At 46.5% G+C, this 18,818-nt stretch overlaps 1 protein-coding gene across 7 annotated transcripts in view; it reads left to right on the top strand.

Annotated features, from left to right (window-relative positions):
- The window catches only part of SCEL (sciellin), a 463,522-nt gene that overhangs the window by 345,435 nt on the left and 99,269 nt on the right, over positions 1–18,818 (top strand). For all 7 annotated transcript variants that reach the window (XM_069205234.1, XM_069205233.1, XM_069205232.1 and 4 more), the window contains one exon: positions 14,404–14,460. In XM_069205234.1, the coding sequence (XP_069061335.1) occupies positions 14,404–14,460 (57 nt within the window). The remainder of the gene's footprint in view (positions 1–14,403; positions 14,461–18,818) is intronic.

The raw sequence follows: 18,818 nt of genomic DNA, 5'->3' as shown, positions 1-18,818 counted from the left end.
GTGAGTACCAGAGAGTCTGAAGAGGCATTTGGGGGTGCTCCTGAGAGGAGTGGTCTAGGTAGTTCCCAACCAGGTGAGGTAGGGAAGGATTGTAGTGTCCCAGGTAGGTCCCAGTGTAGTGGGATGGGTGAGGGACCCCATGTCCAGTCTCAGAGGAGAGGGAATGGGGATGGGTTGAGGCCCAAGGTGCCCGAGATCCGGTCCCAGGTCCAGGAGGGTTCCCTGCGGGAACACCAGGAGGGGAGCCTAGCCTGTACCATAGGGCCATCTGTTGAGGGAGACCCCACAGTGTCAGGAGAACTTGGGGGGGGCGGCTGTAGCCAGCGTCCCACCAGTTCTGGTGTCTGGCAGTACCACTCCTAGTGAGGGGGTGCAGAAGTCCAGACAGAGGGTTGAGAGGGGGTTGCGGACCCCAGTGGAGAACCTGGAGGGTCAGGGGTCAGCTCTGAGAGCAGAGCCCCCCATGAATGACCTTGGTGAGACCATTTCTGGGTTGGGGGGAATCCAGACTCTGTCAGATGGGCAGAGGTCAGGGGACCTGCGCCAGCCAGACTCTTGTGTGGCCCTTCGGGACAGTGTGTCCCTTGAGGGGGGTAAGTGGGCCCCCCTGGAAGTCCTGGTGTGCCAGGCAATGGTTCAACCGCAGGGTGGTGACTCTGGGTTGAATGATCAGGTTCAGGGGGTAAACTCTGACCTGATGGGGGGTAAGTGTGCTCCCAAGGAAGTCCTGGTGTGCCAGGCAGTGGTTCAACCGCAGGGTGGTGACCCTAGGTTGGATGACCAGGTTCAGAGGGTAAACTCTGACCTGGTAGGGGGTAGGTATGCCCCCCAGGAAGTCCTGGTTTGCCAGGCAGTGATCCAGTCTGTGGGTACAGACCCTGGATTGGGAGGCCAGGTTAAGGGTGTCCCCCCTGACCTGGAGGAAGGGGCTACTGCTAACAGTGCCCCTACCATGTTGTCTTCTGGGGGGGCCACTCCTAGTTGGGTGGTTCAGGACCCCAGAAGAGAGGGCAGGGGGAGGGAAGCCTCACCCCTGGCCCTGGTCCAACCTGAAGGTACAGACCCCAGGTTGGAGGATCAGTTGCAGGTTAACATCCCTGCACTGATGGAAGAATTGTGCAGGACTGCTTCTACAAGCACCCTGACAGTTTTTGACTCTGGGGGTGCCGCTTCTGCAGGAAGGGTACAGAGCCCCAGAGGAGAGGACCAGGGTCAGGTTAACATCCCTGACCTGGTGGAAGAGAGAGTGGTCAAAGGGTGCCAGGCACCTGGGGCTACCACCCCCCACTCTCCACAGTCACAGTGGTTAGAGAGGCCTGAGGTCGGGCTTTCATCCCTGACAGTTGTCTGGGGCCACTGTGGCTTGCTGTCCTGGTGGACAGAGTTGCCCCTGGGGGGGGGAGGACGAGAGTCACACCCCGGGGGTGGAGTGGGCAACACCACTGTGTTGGCCCTGGTGGTACTATCTGCCCATTGCAATACATCTGTGAGCAAAGTAAAGTTAGGTGTTGCACAGATGGTGTCTGTAGATGTGGAGAAGGGTTCCCCATGGGTTAGCTTAGTGGGCCCTGAGAGTATGGACAGAGGGATCCAACTGGAGTCAGGAAGGCGTAGAACTGGAACATGCCCCTGCTGTTGTGGGCCTGGGTCCCTGTTCTATCGCCCCAATCAGGGAAGTACATCAAGGTATTGATTGTTCTCCCCTGGCTTTAGGCTGGTAGGGGGTCGTGTTGGACTTTTGCTTATGCAGGGTCATCCCCAGTCTTTTTTGCCTCCTGCCTCCTAATTTTTTCGGACCTGTTGCTGTTGGCTTTTCAACTCTGAGCACTTTACCACTGCTAACCAGTGCTAAAGTGCATATGCTCTCCTGTTTAAATTGTATGTAAGTGGTTTATCCATGATTGGCATATTTGAATTACTAGTAAGTCCCTAGTAAGGTGCACTAGAGGTGCCAGGGCCTGTAAATCAAATGCTACTAGTGGGCCTGCAGCACTGGTTGTGCCACCCACATAAGTAGCTCTGTAATCATGTCTCAAGACCTGCCACTGCAGGGTCTGTATGTGTAATTTTACACTGTAAATTCGACTTGGCAAGTGTACCCACTTGCCAGGTCTAAACCTTCCCTTTCCTTACCTGTAAGGCACCCCTAAGGTAGGCCCTAGGTAGCCCCAAGGGCAGGGTGCAGTGTATGGATAAGGTAGGACATATAGTAATGTGGTTTATATGTCCTAACAGTGAAATACAGCCAATTTCGTTTTCACTGTTGCAAGGTCTGTCTCTCTCATAGGATAATATGGGGGCTACCTTTAAATATGATTAAAGTGTAGATTCCCCTAGAGAGTAGATGGACATGTGGAGTTTGGGATCCCTGAACTCACAATTTAAAAATACATCTTTTAGTAAAGTTGATTTTAAGATTGTGAGTTTGGAAATGCCACTTTTAGAAAGTGAGCATTTTCTTGCTTAAACCATTCTGTGACTCTGCCTTGTTTGTGGATTCCCTGTCTGGGTCAGTTTGACAGTTGGGTTGTTTTTCACCTCACACCAGACAGTGACACAAAGGGAGCTGGGGTGTAATCTGCATTTCCTGATTAGCCATCTCTGCTAGGAGGGAGGGGTGGAGTGGTCACTCTCATCTGAAAGGACTGTGCCTGCCTCTGACAATGCTGTCTCCAACCCCCTGGTGTGTGTCTGAGGCCTTGCCTGGGCAAGGCAGGATTTCACAAGAAGGTGTGAGTCCCCTTTGAAGGAAGGTGACTTCAAAGACTAAAATGGGTATAAGAAGGACACCCAAACTTACAAACTTTAGAAACACTTCTGGAACCAAGGGGAACCTCTGCCTGGAGAAGAGCTGATAGCTGAGGAAAACGTGCTGCCCTGCCTGTGACTGTGCTTTGTGGAGCTTTCCTGCAGTGCTGCTTCTGCCAGAGTAAGAGGGCAAAGACTGGACTTTGTGTGCCTTCCATCTTGAAGAAGAAATCTCCAAGGGCTTGATGTAGAGCTTGCCTCCTGTTGTTGAAGTCTCAGGGATAGCAAAGACTTCTTCCTGCCAGCACCTGGAGTCTCTGGAGAGACCCCTACTCTGCTCTGTGGTGCCCTTCCAGTTCCTCGGACCCTGAAAAGAAAGGCTGGCAGCCTAAGGACAAAAATACACGCACCGAGCGCCGTGCGGAGAAAAGATCGACGCGAATCCGATCGCGGCTGAGAAAACGACGCGACGCCGGTTCCGCAGCTGAGAAACGACGCCGCAGGAAACGCGACCGAAAAACCGACGCCCGCAGCAGGAGAAACGACGCGCAGCATCGCTGACGGAGGCTGAGAGATCGCACCCTGCGCCGCGGGGCTTTCGGATCGTCGTGTGGCTGGCTTTTTCAACACGCACCGCCGTGCCGAGTGGTTTTCGACGCACACAGCCGTGCAGGGTTACTTTCGACGCACACCGCCCGTGCGGGGTTATTTTTGACGCAAACCAGGTACATTTACACGCTAGCAGCGCTAGTGTGTTGTTACAACTACCTAAAGACTCTTTTTATTTTAAACCTTTAAAAAAATCATAACTTGACTTGTGTATGTTGGATTTTTGTCGTTTTGGTCTTGTTTTGTCTAGATAAATATTTCTTATTTTTCTAAACTGGTGTTGTGTCATTTTGTAGTGTTTTCATTAAGTTACTGTGTGTGTTGGTACAAATACTTTACACCTAGCACTCTGAGGTTAAGCCTACTGCTCTGCCAAGCTACCAAGGGGGTAAGCAGGGGTTAGCTGAGGGTGATTCTCTTTTATCCTAACTAGAGTGAGGGTCCTTGCTTGAACAGGGGGTAACCTGACTGTCAACCAAAGACCCCATTTCTAACACTCTCCATTGAAAGGGGGTCACAGAACAATCTCCCTATTGAATATTAATTAAGCAGGTTGATGTTATCAGCCTCCAGTACATGGATGGTGTCCTGCAAGGATCAGCAGACCACCACCCCTGTGTTTGCTTCCCAAGGAGGAACCTTTTTTAAAGTAGCCCATGCTCCTTTAAGGAACCAGTGATCCTATTTAGAACACTCCTGTCTGGGAACCAATAGGGAAGGTGTTGTAGTCTTCTGAGACAATACCTGCTCCACCCCCCACTCGCCTCCCCCCCGATGCTGCCGAAATCCTTCACAAAGAAAAACATCTTCCCTGTTGCGAATCAGTTACCATCTCTTTTGAGGTGTTGGTAACTGATCATTAGTTTGTGACCACAATTGTTGTCACAAACTATTAACACCTGTCATGCTGAATCGCAATTAGGAGGGCACATCCCTTTCAAGACCTTCCCTAATTATGATTCTGCATGGGCTGCTAAACCCATTTTACCAGTGAGAAAAACTTACTCAGACTGGCAAATTGGGCTTATCAAATATAAAAAAAGGAGTTTTGAAGTCCGGCTCGCAACATAGGGATAGTACATTAGGAAAGGCCATTTTGCGGTCGCAAAAGGCAAATATTGCCTTTTGCGACCTCATAATGGTGTCGTACATCGGGCCCAGAGTCTTTATTGACTTGCATACCCTGAAGTTGAATGTCTTTAATGCTTTCAGAACATTCTACCTATATTTTCTAAACGTGTCTTCTTGGCTCCGACAAAAAAATGTTAAACATTAAAATGCAAAATGGATCAAAGAGGAAAATAAAGCATGCAGTATGATCTTTGCCAGTGTTACTTTCCTATTTCTCTCTCATCTTAAATGTTCAATTCTAAAGCCTCTTCAACGTGTTGAAGATAATCTAGCTGCAAAGTAACTAATTAAACGGTGGTGTAACTCTAGTGTCTATAACCCGTGTTTGCGCATTTTTTGCTGCGTTGACAATAAGAGGAAGACAGAAGAATTCAGGTACCTTCTAATATTCTGTTCTTTCAGCGAACATCCAAAAAGTTTGTTCTCACAAAGTTAGATCCTCACATACATTAAGACATCCCGAATTACATACATGTTTAAAGTGTGTGCACTACAATTTCGGATTACTACTGAAAAAATAAATAACATGCTACAGGGAGCTCAACGGCTCATAAATACAAACATTTTTGCTCATGGGGACATTTACATTTTCAGTTACAAAACGAGGAACTAGCTTTCCAAAACTGAAATGCATTAGAGGCCTCAAATTGTTTAGCAGGCCCCCAAACTGAAAATAGAAAGACATGTGGAATGCCTCTTTTGAATAGGTTTGAAAAGAGATAGTGTGAGTCTACATTCAACATATTGAAATTGAGAAATGTAAAGTTTTGCTAGCCTTTCCACCAAGTAGAGAGAAAAAGCTAATAGTGATTATAAGTGCCTAGTGGACAACAGAAATGCAGCGCTAGGGAAAAACAAAAAAAGTTGACAGGAAGTACAAGGGGAAGTTTTACATGAGTAGAGATGGGCTGATCCTTACTAATGGTCTAATATGGAGGTTGCATTGGTTACCCTGCAAGATGAAAAAACTGAGGAGCTTTAGTATAACCATGGGGCTGGTTTAGAGTTTGCCTGCGGCCAAGAAAACTGTAGACCGGGTCCTGTATTTTTGTCTGCAACATCATGCATGCAGAAGAAAATGGATTTTGCCATTGTGTTGCAATCTGGGTATCAGGGTCTACAAAACAGAAGCTAGGATACTAAAGGCAGACCTTGCTCAACCAATAGACTTTGATGTTTCGTGCTTCCTCACATATATGTGGAGACACAGGCAGAAAATGGTTGCCCGGTCCATGCTTAGTGCCTAGTGCTCAAGGTTTGTGTGATCTCATATTGTATCCTGCAGTTCCTATGATTTCATCAATTCTATGGTGCTTCTTCGAATGGACTACTGGCACATGCTACAGTATACAATTATGTCTTGGAGCTCTGAAATTAATTTTGGTCTATATTTTAACTTACATGATGCATCCCTCATGTGCTGCCAGTTTCTATGTTTTTGTGTCTTTCTAACTGTCTTATATGCCATGGTTTTATAGATTTTAATGTTTTAATGATTTTATTACTTTCTAAACGTTGTTATAGCTGCTTTTATGGCAATAGCTGAAACAAAGTCTAATTAAAGTAAAGATTTTAAGTTTTGTGGGGGGTGTATTCTGTTGCTACCATCGAATGTGTACCCTCATTGCCAAACTGAAGGGCTGCCCCTCTGTTTTTTCAGTTGGGTGGACCTTAAGGATGCCAGCAGCGAGACTGCTCTGCCTCCGTCGCTGACATACTCCTCTGATATATCAAAAATAATGGGGATAAGGAGGATTAAAGGTCCAGTGTATACCCTCCAATGAAAGTGACTATTAAAGCAAAACACTGTTCCTAAGAGACCAAGGTGAATGATAGGAAAATACTCTGGGATCCTAATTAATAGGAGCAAGAGTCCTCACACACCCAGATGGGTGTCATGCTTCATCATCGGACAAGCTCCTCGTCAGACCGGCGCTGCAATGTCTGACGGGCACCACCCAGTGGGGGGCTCTTTGCCGGAGATCTTTTGCGATGATGCCTTACTGTCCCACAAATGAGTAGGGAGGAAAAGGCGGGGAGAGTTCAAAGGATGGATGAGAATAAAATTGGCTCAGGACCCTTACTAAATGCTAACTTTATTCTGTTTGTGTAGGGTGAAGGCCAAGATTAAAAAATCAATAGAGAAAGTGAGATAGAGATAATGCTCAACCCCTTTCAAGCTATATGTCTAAAGGTGGAGGGTTCAGGGAACTACCAGACCCACCTTAAAATCGGGTCGACATGTTTCGCGTCTCGGTGGTCCAGCATGGATCCAATGACGCTTCTTCAGGACCTAGTACAAAAAGAATTTCTCCAATTTGAAGCTAAGTTAGCTGTTATGTAATTTTGCTGATAGTCAAAAAAAGGTAGTTGTCAGTCACTTACACTAGTCTATTGTAACCAAATGTTTAGTTCCTATTCGTCACCCTGGAAAAAATCAAAGCACAAATTGTATCTCAGAAGAATTATGAGTTAATCGAAGCAGAATGAAAAACTGTGTGGCACACATGACAGTGTAGGTGATAGCACATCCATGCTAAGTAAACAAAAATCATGCTTACCCTCCCAAAATGAGTCAGGGCTTCATAGGATCACGCGGTCCATAAGCCAGATCAGCACAACATACTCTTTGTCATGTCAGAGGAAATACAAATATACGTGTTAGAAGCGAGGTGTCATGCCCTTCAACAAATGGAGGGACTACACGGAGTATATGTGAACATAAAAACAGGTCAAAAGGGGGGGATTCCCCTTACAAAAAAGACACATTAAGGTACTACATAAGAAAAACATCATTTGATGAAGAAAGTACCTAATATGTGCGAATTTGCAAACAGCTACTGAGTGCCCGTATGTAGTGTTCCTACATTAGAATACGACCTTCCAAGTCATGAGCATTATCTTCGTTATAAATATTTCACAACTACTATCATGAGATTCAAAAGGTGTTCCATCTTTCACATCACTTACATTCTCGACTGTGGAACGCACGCGCCTGTTTCCTCAGGCGTGTGCTGCAAAGGAGTCGCCTTGCTTTCTTTCGGAGTTCAACATAATTCATCCTGGATTACACCGGTGAACTCTTGCATTTACAATTTCAATGCCATTGAACGTGTCCATCAGCGAAACACTTGTCATCTAAAAATATTACAAATAATGCTCTATGTTGCTTTTTATCCTTCATATCCTCTCATCTCGTTATCGTTTCCATCCCACGTTTATTAACGTTTTTTGCAGGCTCTCATGTCACAGGAAGTGACGCTAAACTATGTAAAACGACGCAATTAATAGTGTCAAACAACTTTTGTGCACAAAAGTGACTCGTGCACATAACCCTAGTTATCCTTGCACAGTAGTGACACACAAACACCCATCAGATTTGACTAAAATGTATTCCTATTAAAGTCGTGCAAAGTAGTGCAAAGCAGTATTGCGTCGAATTGTAGCACTAAGTAAAACCAGGCTCGAACTATGAGCAAATAAACACGCCATGATGCTTCCATTCGTATTACATGTAATAGTTTTGCTTATTACACGTCTTGCACAATTTGACCTTGGACAGGTGATCTTATTATTTTCTCTTTTTGAGTGTTGGTGTGGGCCCATCAGAAACTATGAAGGTTGAGTATGCTTCTTGTTTTTCTAATTAAAACGCGATTTCACCCCTCCAGTAAAATAAGATTATAAAAATATTGAATCAATACATTTGCAATGTTCTCCTTTAAAGCAAAGATTTATTTGTGTTCTGAAATTTTAGTAAATAGGTCAGAGAGCTCACGGTGCTACGTTTCCTGCTTAGGGCCTGGTTATATGTTGAGTAGAGTGGAATCAATAAGTGGGACTCTGCTCGTCTCAATTATACGTAGGTCGAGGTTTCCCACACAGACTTTCTGAGTACACCAACAATGGATCCGATTTTACCAGCAAGAAGATGTAACTGGCAAAATCACCTTGGAAATGGGCTGCAGTGCACCGTGGCCCCAGAGCCCATCACTGCCTTGCCTACCAAGGCACAGAAGAACATGTAACACCCCCACTGCCAGGAATCAGCCTGTCCTTCCCCCTGCCACCTTCAACTCCCAGCCCTGCACTAACCCCATCGCACAAAGTTACTGCCTGCTAAAAACAGTTGGTAAACGTGTGCATTAGACCCCACAGAATTGGGAATTCCATGTGAAATTCTGGCTAGTCAAATAGAGGTTGGTGGTGGAGGTTTAACTTGTGATGTGTGTATGTATGTATGTATATATATATATATATATATATATATATATATATTTATTTTAGTTAGGACCGTGTTTCCATAGAATAAGCATTTTTCGACTTGTCTATATCTTTGGCACCGTTTGACGAATCTTCACAATTTTTTTTAACAAGTACCCCAGTGATTCTTGTTGCACACGGAACGTTTCAGGGTTATCTGTCAAGTGTGGGGGTGGGGCACCTGGCCCCCTGCAACCCAGGGGACTGCCACCTCCCCAGGGCATTGCTGTAATTGTGTGCAGGGGAACCACATGGCCCCACTGTAGTCCTGGGGACCTCCACCTCCCCAGGGCATTTTTATAATTGTCAGTGGGGAGGCTGCATGCTCCTCCTGCAGCACTGGGGACCGCCATCTCCCCGGGGCATTGATGTAATTGAATGCGGGGTGTCGCGCAGCCCCAGGAACCACCACCTACCCGGGGCAAAGATTAAAAAAAGAAAAGGGAGTCTGCACCTCCCCGTGGCTATTTAGTATATTATATATATAAAATACTGTTCTGCAGTGGAATCTCCAGCCACCTATTAGCTCCACACATATATCAGCCTGAGTCTTAAAAAAGGTTAACAAATTTAGTAGCATAAAGAGGATTTTCATTCACAGAAATCAGGAACTCCTTATTTTTTGGGATGCAGATGACACGTCTGGATGCATGGAAAGCTCGGCTAGAATCCTTATAGTGAAAACATTTGGGTAAATGTTGCTTTGTCAGCCTCATTTGCAGATCTCTGACCCTTACTGGGTCGTGCTGATCCACACTCTGCATAGGCATCTGTGGCTTCTCGGCACCATTTGATCGTACCCTGTTGCATCCCACTCTCATATTTTTTTTTACCAAGCCTTCCTTTTGCACATTTTCACAGTTGTATTTCCGCATTTTTCCAGATACCCTCTCATCGTTACATCCAACAACCCTCATGATTGCTTAGAGTTCTGCATCAATACTCTGTGTCTATACCAAAATGTCCCTCCAACTCACATAATTCTGTTTAAGGGCTGCACCGGAGAATAAGTTCCTTGTTAAATAAAATTAATTCCCTGGTGGGTGGGCCAACAGCCTTCCAGATCAAACAAGGTCCTGACCTCTGCTCCCATGGGGTTGGAGTGGGGGGTACACCTGCCGTATTATGAGATCCCTGCCATGTGGCCGGGATTTTGCTTCTTTTAGTGCAACTATCAGTGTGGCGGTTGCACCAAAGACAAAGCAGGATACCAAGCTGATGGTAATGTTTGTTTGGCCCTATTCGGCATATTTTTTTTTCAAAAAGAAACTCTCAAAGCCAGAGTTTGTTTTAGAAACACAAACAATCAATCACCCAGGCAGGAAGATTCTTTAGGGTAACGGATTGATTTTCATTTTCCTTGCTATACTGCACACTGCTGTTTTGGTAAGAGACAGCCAGTGATGGTCTCCTACCCCTAAATAGGGCACAGCCATCTCTGTGACATTGCTTTCATGTGACTGATGGTCCAATCTCATACTTAACAAACTTGTATTTATTCAAAAGGCACAACGTAAATGTGACATTTTCCTCAGTGTGCATTGCCGTGACCAAAATATCAGTCATCCAGTCCCTGGAAACTAATAGTGAAACGTATTAAAAAATGCAGACGTTTTTGTTTGCTGGCAAACAAACATTGCCACGAGAGCTGTTTAAAACATAATGTTATGCAGCATTAAAGGCAATCAGAATAAGTGCAGCTTTATCATTTCTTAAAGTGGAAATTAACAGACCTTTGAGTGAGAGAGTAGAAAAAATATGATGTGATAAAGGTGAACACGAACATTCAATTTAATGGCCAAAGTCACGTGGACCTGGATTTTAACCTTGGCAAGGAAGGCAGCAGCCTCCTCCACAAACGTCCTGCCACCTTCCTGATCTTCACTGTGAAAAACCACTTTCACTCATTTAATCTTCCTGAATTTTTTGCTTTGTACGTTAGCTGATTTATGGACTTCTGCTGTGAGTGAGTCTCACTACCCAAGTCTCTCTCAGTGTTAGCTGTGTTATATTCGAGTGGGAATGCTAACCAGCAGTATCTGCCTTTTAAGATAAGGTCTGCTGCTGCACAGCTAGGATAAAATGCTATCGACTGGCTGCGTGTGTACATGTATACACACGCATGTAAACATGTGGCAAGCTGAACATACAAGGCTACCATCTAGTTCAGCCCAGTATCTGTGCACAAGAAGCCTGTTGCAGAAGGTTTCCCTTTCGGTATTGGTGTTGACCGGATTTAGGCTTAATAATATGAGTGGGCATTAATAGTGTGATTAGGTACATCTGTAGTGATTACTGAAAATCCTGTGTGCTTGACTTTGTTATACACTATGGGGGTCATTCCAACTTCGGCGGGCGGCGGAGGCCGCCCGCCAAAGTTCCCCCGCCAGAATACCGCACCGCGGTCAAATGACCGCCGCGGTCATTCTGACTTTCCCGCTGGGCGGGCGGGCGACCGCCAAAAGGCCGCCCGCCCGCCCAGCGGGAAAGACCCAGCAACAATGAAGCCGGCTCCGAATGGAGCCGGCGGAGTTGCTGGTGTGCGACGGGTGCAGTTGCACCCGTCGCGATTTTCAGTGTCTGCTTTGCAGACACTGAAAATCTTAATGGGGCCCTGTTAGGGGGCCCCTGCAGTGCCCATGCCAGTGGCATGGGCACTGCAGGGGCCCACAGGGGCCCCACGACACCCGTTCCCGCCATCCTGTTTCTGGCGGTGAAAACCGCCAGAAACAGGATGGCGGGAAGGGGGTCGGAATCCCCATGGCGGCGCTGCTTGCAGCGCCGCCGTGGAGGATTCCCTGGGGCAGCGGGAAACCAGCGGGAAACCAGCGGGAAACCGGCGGGAAACCGCCGGTTTCCCTTTTCTGACCGCAGCTTTACCGCCGCGGTCAGAATGGCCCCTGAAGCACCGCCAGCCTGTTGGCGGTGCTTCCGCGGCACTCTGCCCTGGCGGTTTACAACCGCCAGGGTCAGAATGACCGCCTATGTGTGACATTTTCATCAAACTACAGAGTCACCATCATGAGACCTAGAGACTAGTGGGACACATGAATGATATCGTAAAAATGAACCTTCAGTGCCGATCCAGTGCCCCTTTTGTTTTCATATCTGCACTCCTTCTGATGCTTGGGGAAATTGCACATTTCTCTGACTGTTTAAGTGAGATTCCTGTCCTGGCCTTTATTTCCTTTGCTGGGTCAAGATAATTACTCTGCTGGGCAACTGGCAGATCCAAGGTCTCCCCACACACTAGAGCCATTAGCCAGTAATTAGGCTTGCTCCTAGTATGGGAGAGGGTGGGGACGAAATCTGCCTGTACCAATTACCTTTGACACTGCACCTTGCCTGGGAAGGCTGACTCTCACAGAAAAAAAGGAGGACAGACAGACCTCTGGAGCCAAACAAAGGAGGTGGTCCCCTTTGAAGTTTTGGAGGGAATGGACCAAGCTAATGTGGTAACTAGCTGTGGCTTAAGGCACTCTGATAGGTCTATCAGCAGACCATTTCAAGTCCCCATGTTGGAATGTCCCAAAATGCTGTGCAGAAGTATTGGGTTAGGGGTGCTGTGGTGATGTGTCACCCTAGGTCTGGGCAAAGGGGGCTACTTTCTAGAACTTTCCACATCTATTTAAAACCCCTGCACAAGAGATAGACTTTTGAGAACTGTCTGGACCTAGGGGAAACAAGCCTGGAGAAATACCTAACTGGAAGATAGAAGATACATAACCCCTGCTGTAAGGATGGATTCAAGGACTTCTGGAAGCCATAGGACCACCTCCACATTATTTAACTGAAATGGCCCCAAGAATGCCAAATTCCTGAGGACCAAAGATGGAAAGCCTGGAGGCCCTCGTGCAGACCAGAGCCCCAGGAACAGAGAGGAGTGCACTCCCAAACCCCCCTGTGCCGATGTCTGGAGGGTGTAGGGTCACTGAAAAGAGCTGTTCCCACCTGCATGTGTGAGCAGAAGTAAAGCGCAAAGCCTGCTCTTGCTTTTCCGGACCTGCTGTACCAGCATGGGGATCCAGCAGGGACTGTGGTGACTTTGGGGCTCCCTGCTGTCTCCAGGGAAAATTAAAGATGTGAGACCGGGCTACCCTTAAAAACATTCATCAGTAATCCTTAAGAATATCTTCTTGCAGCTGGGCAACACCCCTGTCAATAGGAGAACACACAATTCTAATGATAGAATCCCGACGATTGCCCTTCTTCAAGGAGGGTTTTACATGTCCTTTTGAGGAAACACTAGGAATTATCATGAACCCCACCCTGGAAAAGGCCTGGTAATCCCATTCCACGATGCCTAGCATTGACTTACAAGCTCAGCAGTGAATTCACCAGGCCCCTGAGTGGAAGCAGCCCAGTGTTATGTCACCCTGGTATTGAGTCTGCCAGGTACCTTTGTAGTTTTAACTGTTTGGAGGATGTGACTCCATCCAGGTTTCAATGCAGGCCTTACTTTCTTAACCCACTACATCTCTCAAAAAACGCTCAGAGACCTCATGATAGTAAAATATGTGCATCATTGCCAAAACATATTTGACACTCAAACAAATATTAAGAATGTTGTCATTTGAATGTCAAGTGAACTATTACTTACTAGGGCCCGATTCACTAAAAAGGTGTAAATCTTGTCATTGTAAACATACAACAATGTCTTGTATTGACTTACATATTTTCAGCTATTTACATAATCGCAGTGAGAGCACCACAGACATGTACACAAACGACTGATTTCCAAGCATATTTATGGAACAATCTGTGTAATATCATGGGTTGTACAAAAAGAGGGCACCCTGCTAGAGTATTCTTGGCAAACATGTGCAAAAACATTCGATGTTTTCAACATTTATTCTTTAAGATGAATTGTTTGTTCCCAGTGCAGTACCCCTCCCCACAAATCCCAATAAAATATACACCCATTCCAGTCGCCAGAAAACGATGCAGTCCTTCTCTTTCAGGGATAATTTAAGACATGTAATATTTTTGTGAATGCTCACACCCATACAAGTCTATGCGTTTTCACCATCTTTTTGCAAGACGTATAATGGAGAATTACGTCAACGGACATTGCACAACACATGGCAGATTGTCTGGGAAAGTCAAATCTACGGGCAGGAATGCCCACTAAACACGAATCTGAGAATCAGTATCGGAGTATTAATGATCCTAAATAGGTTTTCTTTAGCAACTAAGTTCAACTTACAAAAAAGTTCCACCTACAAAAAACATTGCGAGTGGGATACAAAGCCTTTAGTGTTTTATTGTTGTGTACACCCCCATCCTGCTCAAAATATTTTTCTTGATAGTAAATGTTATGCAAAGTTCACTAAAAACACCAAACTACAGAGGAACAAACCTGGAAGGTATGATCTGATCTGGACTGAAAGAAATTAGGGGAAAGGAAGCTTGGAGTATAGTTTGGGGGTCACTCGGTTTAATCTAAATATTGCCACCTTGCTTGTTTAAGTGTTTGTTGATTAGAATATGTGTCGATTCCAGGTCATATGTGCTTGGGAGTCAGTTGCATTGCTGACAGTGTTTGATTTGAATGTTTCATTGCATGCACTGGGATGGATTTATAGTTTAGATGATCAAAAGTCGATTGCAAGCAATCTGACCTTTAGGTATTGTTTTCTATTTCCAATTAAGCCAAAGCCTTGACAACCTTATTGATGTGTCAAGCTCAGCAGGGAAGAAGGACAAAAGGTAAGAAATTCATTTTTAATTTGTAATTTACTGTCTTGCATTTATCAGGGCAGCTCTGCAGCCATATCCGGTTGTTTATTGAATTTGTAAATTAACACTGGGATTTTTTTGCTCTAATACTACGTAATTCAACCGACAGTAATAGTGCTGCTGACTGCGAATGGCACCTTGCTCCTTTGATATAGATGTGTGATATCTTTTTTTGTCCTCACATACCAAGAGACGGTTCTAACATGAGTTACCAGGAGGGAGGAAGGAACAACAATTTTACCGGCTTTGTTGTGATTACTGGCCAGAGTTAACTTCAAAGCAATTCCCTTCCTGCCTTTCTAGGTTTAGTCGCAGGACCCATTGAAAAAAACAAGTCTTACATTGTATCTCGCCATGATAAAAACGGTGACTTTATTGCTTGAGTTTTTATTGTAGAACTGGGGCCTAACTCCAACCTGCATATTGTATCTTGTAACTTAAGCCATTCCTTGTCCGAAGGAGGGTAGGTGTGTATCCATTTCTTACAAACCTCATTCCTTGCCAATAAAATCAATAGAAAAGTACGTTTTACCTAGGACCATGAGAGAGATGCAGCAATTTTCAGATCAGTTTCAAGGAAAATCAGCTTACCTTGATCGTCAGGCCCAAAACATGTCACATAACACTCCACTTCTTCCCAAAAGGTATCCAATACTGAGCAAGACAGAAACAAATAGACATCGTTGACATTCGTCTCACATCTTTTACAACTCGAAAATTGAATTTTTGCTAAATTACTCATTTTCTTTTCAGGGTCATGTAGATTCTGTGAAGGATATAACAATTATTTTCTTTGAAGCAGCAGGTCTGACAGTGGAGCAAATAATATTTAAAGATACTTGCCATAAATTGGGTTGCACAGGCACTAGCAAGTATCCTTCCCATGATTGGAACAAGGACTTCACCTTCTTTTATTTTAAACATATTTTATTGATTTAAAAAAATTACAACAATCCCCAACTAGTGAGAATAACAGGTAATAGACAATACATAGTGATATTAATAATTATCCTCAGATACACAATATTAGCAGTCAGCGTCCTGCCTTCCCTGTTTCTCAGCCCTCCCCCTCTGCATCCTCTGAGTGTGACTTTTTCCACTATGCAAGGGCACTCCAACAGGACTAGTATATAGCCCATCTGTAACGTGCAGCTTCCTACTGATTCTTCTGGCTTGATATTTGTCGTATGTGTCCTGGTCTGTGAAGTTAGGGTACATGTGAAGGATAATGGTATTTACCAGTTCATGGCTTACCAGGGGGTTGCAGTACTGGTGTTCATGAGCGGGTGTGTGTGGTAGTACTATTCCCAGGCTTAACAAAAAGAGTTTTAGTTATGTAAAGTTCTCTTGTAGGGGTAATTGGTGTAGTGGTGCCCAAGGTCAGGCCCGTAAGCGCACATTCGACCTTCAATGACATTGGAAAGATAAGCCTGGAGGTAGGGTAGGACAGGCTATGCATTGTCTCAGATATTATTTTTTGCGTAATGTCACCTCATGTCAAGCTCTCTTCCCTCCCACCTGCAGGCCCCCAATAATAGTGGATGTGCTATACAGTAAATCATCTGCTGTCCTAGGAGTTACCACCAGTAGGATGACACCTGAGTTCACTGAGACTGAGGATCCATGGTCAGAGTCGGATTCTTCTTCTTCAAATTGCTTGGATGGTGTAGGTGGGTCAGTGCTGGAGCCACTCAGAGATGCCACCACCTCGACCACTCTCCGCCTTTCTCTTTGCTTTTCTGTAAGCGCTGGCACTGTTGATGTCTTTGGGGGCCTTCTCTGGCGGGAGCGGGGGCGACGCCGTGATGGGCTTGCTTAGCCCATCCCAGTGACACCGGCATTCGGTTGTAGTTCAATCCATTACCAAATTTCCTGCGGGCCCTGAAAAACCGAGTGCCCTTTGGGTTAATCACCCTCAGACGTGCCAGGAACTGCATGGAGCACAATGCTCCCTGTTCCCGTAATCTGTTCTTTGCCTCCACAAAGGCTACCCGCTGTCGCTGAACCTCGCGGGAGAAACCAGGAAAGATAATTTTTTTGCTGTTTTCAAGGGTGATGGTGACCAACTGTCTGACTTGCTTCAGGATGTAATCTCTGTCCTTGTAAAACAGCAGCCAGGCCACCACAGGTCTTGGAAGCATCCCTGGAAGCAAACGGCCTTGCAGGCACCAGGTGTGCTCGCTCTAGTGCAAAAAAGGTGGAGAGAACCATTGGAGCCACCTCTGCGCACAACCAGTTTTCTAAGAATGAGACCATGGCATTCTCCAGGTGCTCAGGAAGCCCAACTATACAGATATTATTTTGCTGCGATCTATTTTCTGCATCATCAGCTTTGGACTCCAGTGTTTTCATGCATGATGATTCCAGTGTGGCGAGCTGTGCATGAACGGCGGTCAGTGCCAGGGAGACATCTGCCAGCCCTCTCTCATTGGACATGACCCTTTCAGCTAATCCCCTATGGCTGACGTGCAGGAGGCCTAAATCTGAGCCCAGAAAGTCTATTTTAGTTTCTAGGGCCTCTCAAGAGGCTGTGATAGCTCGCAGTATGTCCTGCAGTGAAGGGGCAGGTGCAGGGCTCTCAGTTTCAGCAGATGCGATTTCTAGTTGAGTCCTGCAGGCTGATCCACTGCAGGACATCTTGCTAAGTTCAAATGCTCACTTGCAGGAGTACTTGCCTGTGTTTGTGTGCAGCCAGAGAATCAGGGGTAGTTGTCTATACTCCCAGCAGTTCGTAGTGCTTCAGATGGTAGTCTGTACTATTTACCTTGGAGCAGGTCTTTCTGGTTGGAAGGCAGAAGGCCCCTGGCTGGCCCTCATTGTTCAACCACCCTGATGGACAAGGCTCCTAGTCTTGCGTCTCACCCGTGGAGTCCAAGCAATGGATTGGGAGGTCGCTGTTCCCGGTCTTGGCGTCTTCCATACCTCGGTCCCAAAGCAAGTGCTATCTTGACCTTGTCCATGCCCTATGGGCTTCTCATCTTTCTTGGCTTCTCACCTTGCTCCTCCTTCAGGTGGAACCATCTGGTCCGTCACAAGGAAATTCAAGCATACTCTTTGTCACCCAGCTGTTTTAGTGGCTATTGAGTCAGCAGCGGTTCTGTGTTCTATGTTGCAGTTCATACCATTTCTCAGTGCAATAAAGAAGCTGGTTCAACACTCCTCAGCTCTTCCCATTGAAGGTGCTCCCCAGTACTTAGTGGTTTGGGTGCCCTCATTATTGCTGGCTTCCCGGGCTCCCTTCCTCTGCTCCACAGCCAACAGCCGCCAGTCAGACCTCTGGGCAGTCTCTCAGTTACTCTGGTCCCCTAGGTGCGACCAGGCTCTCTACTCTTCAATTTTCTAGTCACACCTATTCCTCTCTGGTCCTCATGCCCATCACTGTGTCAGAGAGGGCTCCTTGACATTTAAAGTGCCTCTTGCATCCTTATCATGCCCCTGCCTTTCTCTTTCCGTCAAGCAGCCAGGGCTCTTCTGTTTGTTTGCACAGCACTGACTACTACGCGTTGAGGTCTCTAGGCCGCATCAGCATCTTCTGCCTTCAGTCGTGCTCAGGGATGCCGGAGGAGGGGGAATCTCCTCGCTATTCATGCCAGTCGCTGCTCATACCTTGTCAGGAGTGCATCTCTCACCGGTACGGTTCCCTTTCCGGGGGGGCTCTCCAGCCGTCCTTCAATCCGCTCTGTCAATCCACAACAGTTGCGGTCTACCTTCTGGGGCGCCACACGTCTTATGGAGTTCTGCAGTCTCTCACTCATGCTGGCTCCATGCTTCTGCCATTTTGGAAGGGTTGTAGCAGCCGCCGGCGGGATCTCTCTTGCTCTTAGTTCCCCCAAATCTGTTGGTCGCTGCACTCAGGTGGGTATTACCAGTCTCCATGCCAGTTGCTGTTCATACCTCTTCCGGGGTGCACTTATTATTGACATGGTTCCCGGTCCAGGGGAGTCCCCCTCTAGCCGCCCTTCTGGCCAATCTGCGTTAGGCCTCTTCCAGGCCTTCTCTTCAATCCCGCCGCACTCCGCGCCAGTGACCAAGGCTGCAGATTGGTGCCGCCATATCAAAGGTCTGTGGGCTAGGGGAGTAGGTCAGCTCATCCCAGTTGCCGTTCTAGCAGTCACAGTCCACCATCCAGGCCGTCGCAAACCCTCACTCGCGCTGACTCCATGCATTTGCCATTGTGGGAGGGTCGCCGCTGCCGCTAAGGGGAACCCTTTAATTCTCAATTCACCCCAATCCGTGGGTCACAGCATTTGAATGGATATAGCCGGTCTTTACCGTTGCAGATTTTATTTTGGGGGCCAATATTGGACAGGATGGGGGTCTGATGGTCC

The sequence above is a fragment of the Pleurodeles waltl genome, chromosome 8, assembly GCF_031143425.1.
Source record: "Pleurodeles waltl isolate 20211129_DDA chromosome 8, aPleWal1.hap1.20221129, whole genome shotgun sequence".
Taxonomy (NCBI): domain Eukaryota; kingdom Metazoa; phylum Chordata; class Amphibia; order Caudata; family Salamandridae; genus Pleurodeles; species Pleurodeles waltl.
Note: the sequence above shows the minus strand (reverse complement) of the source record. Positions and strands in the feature narration are given on the sequence as shown.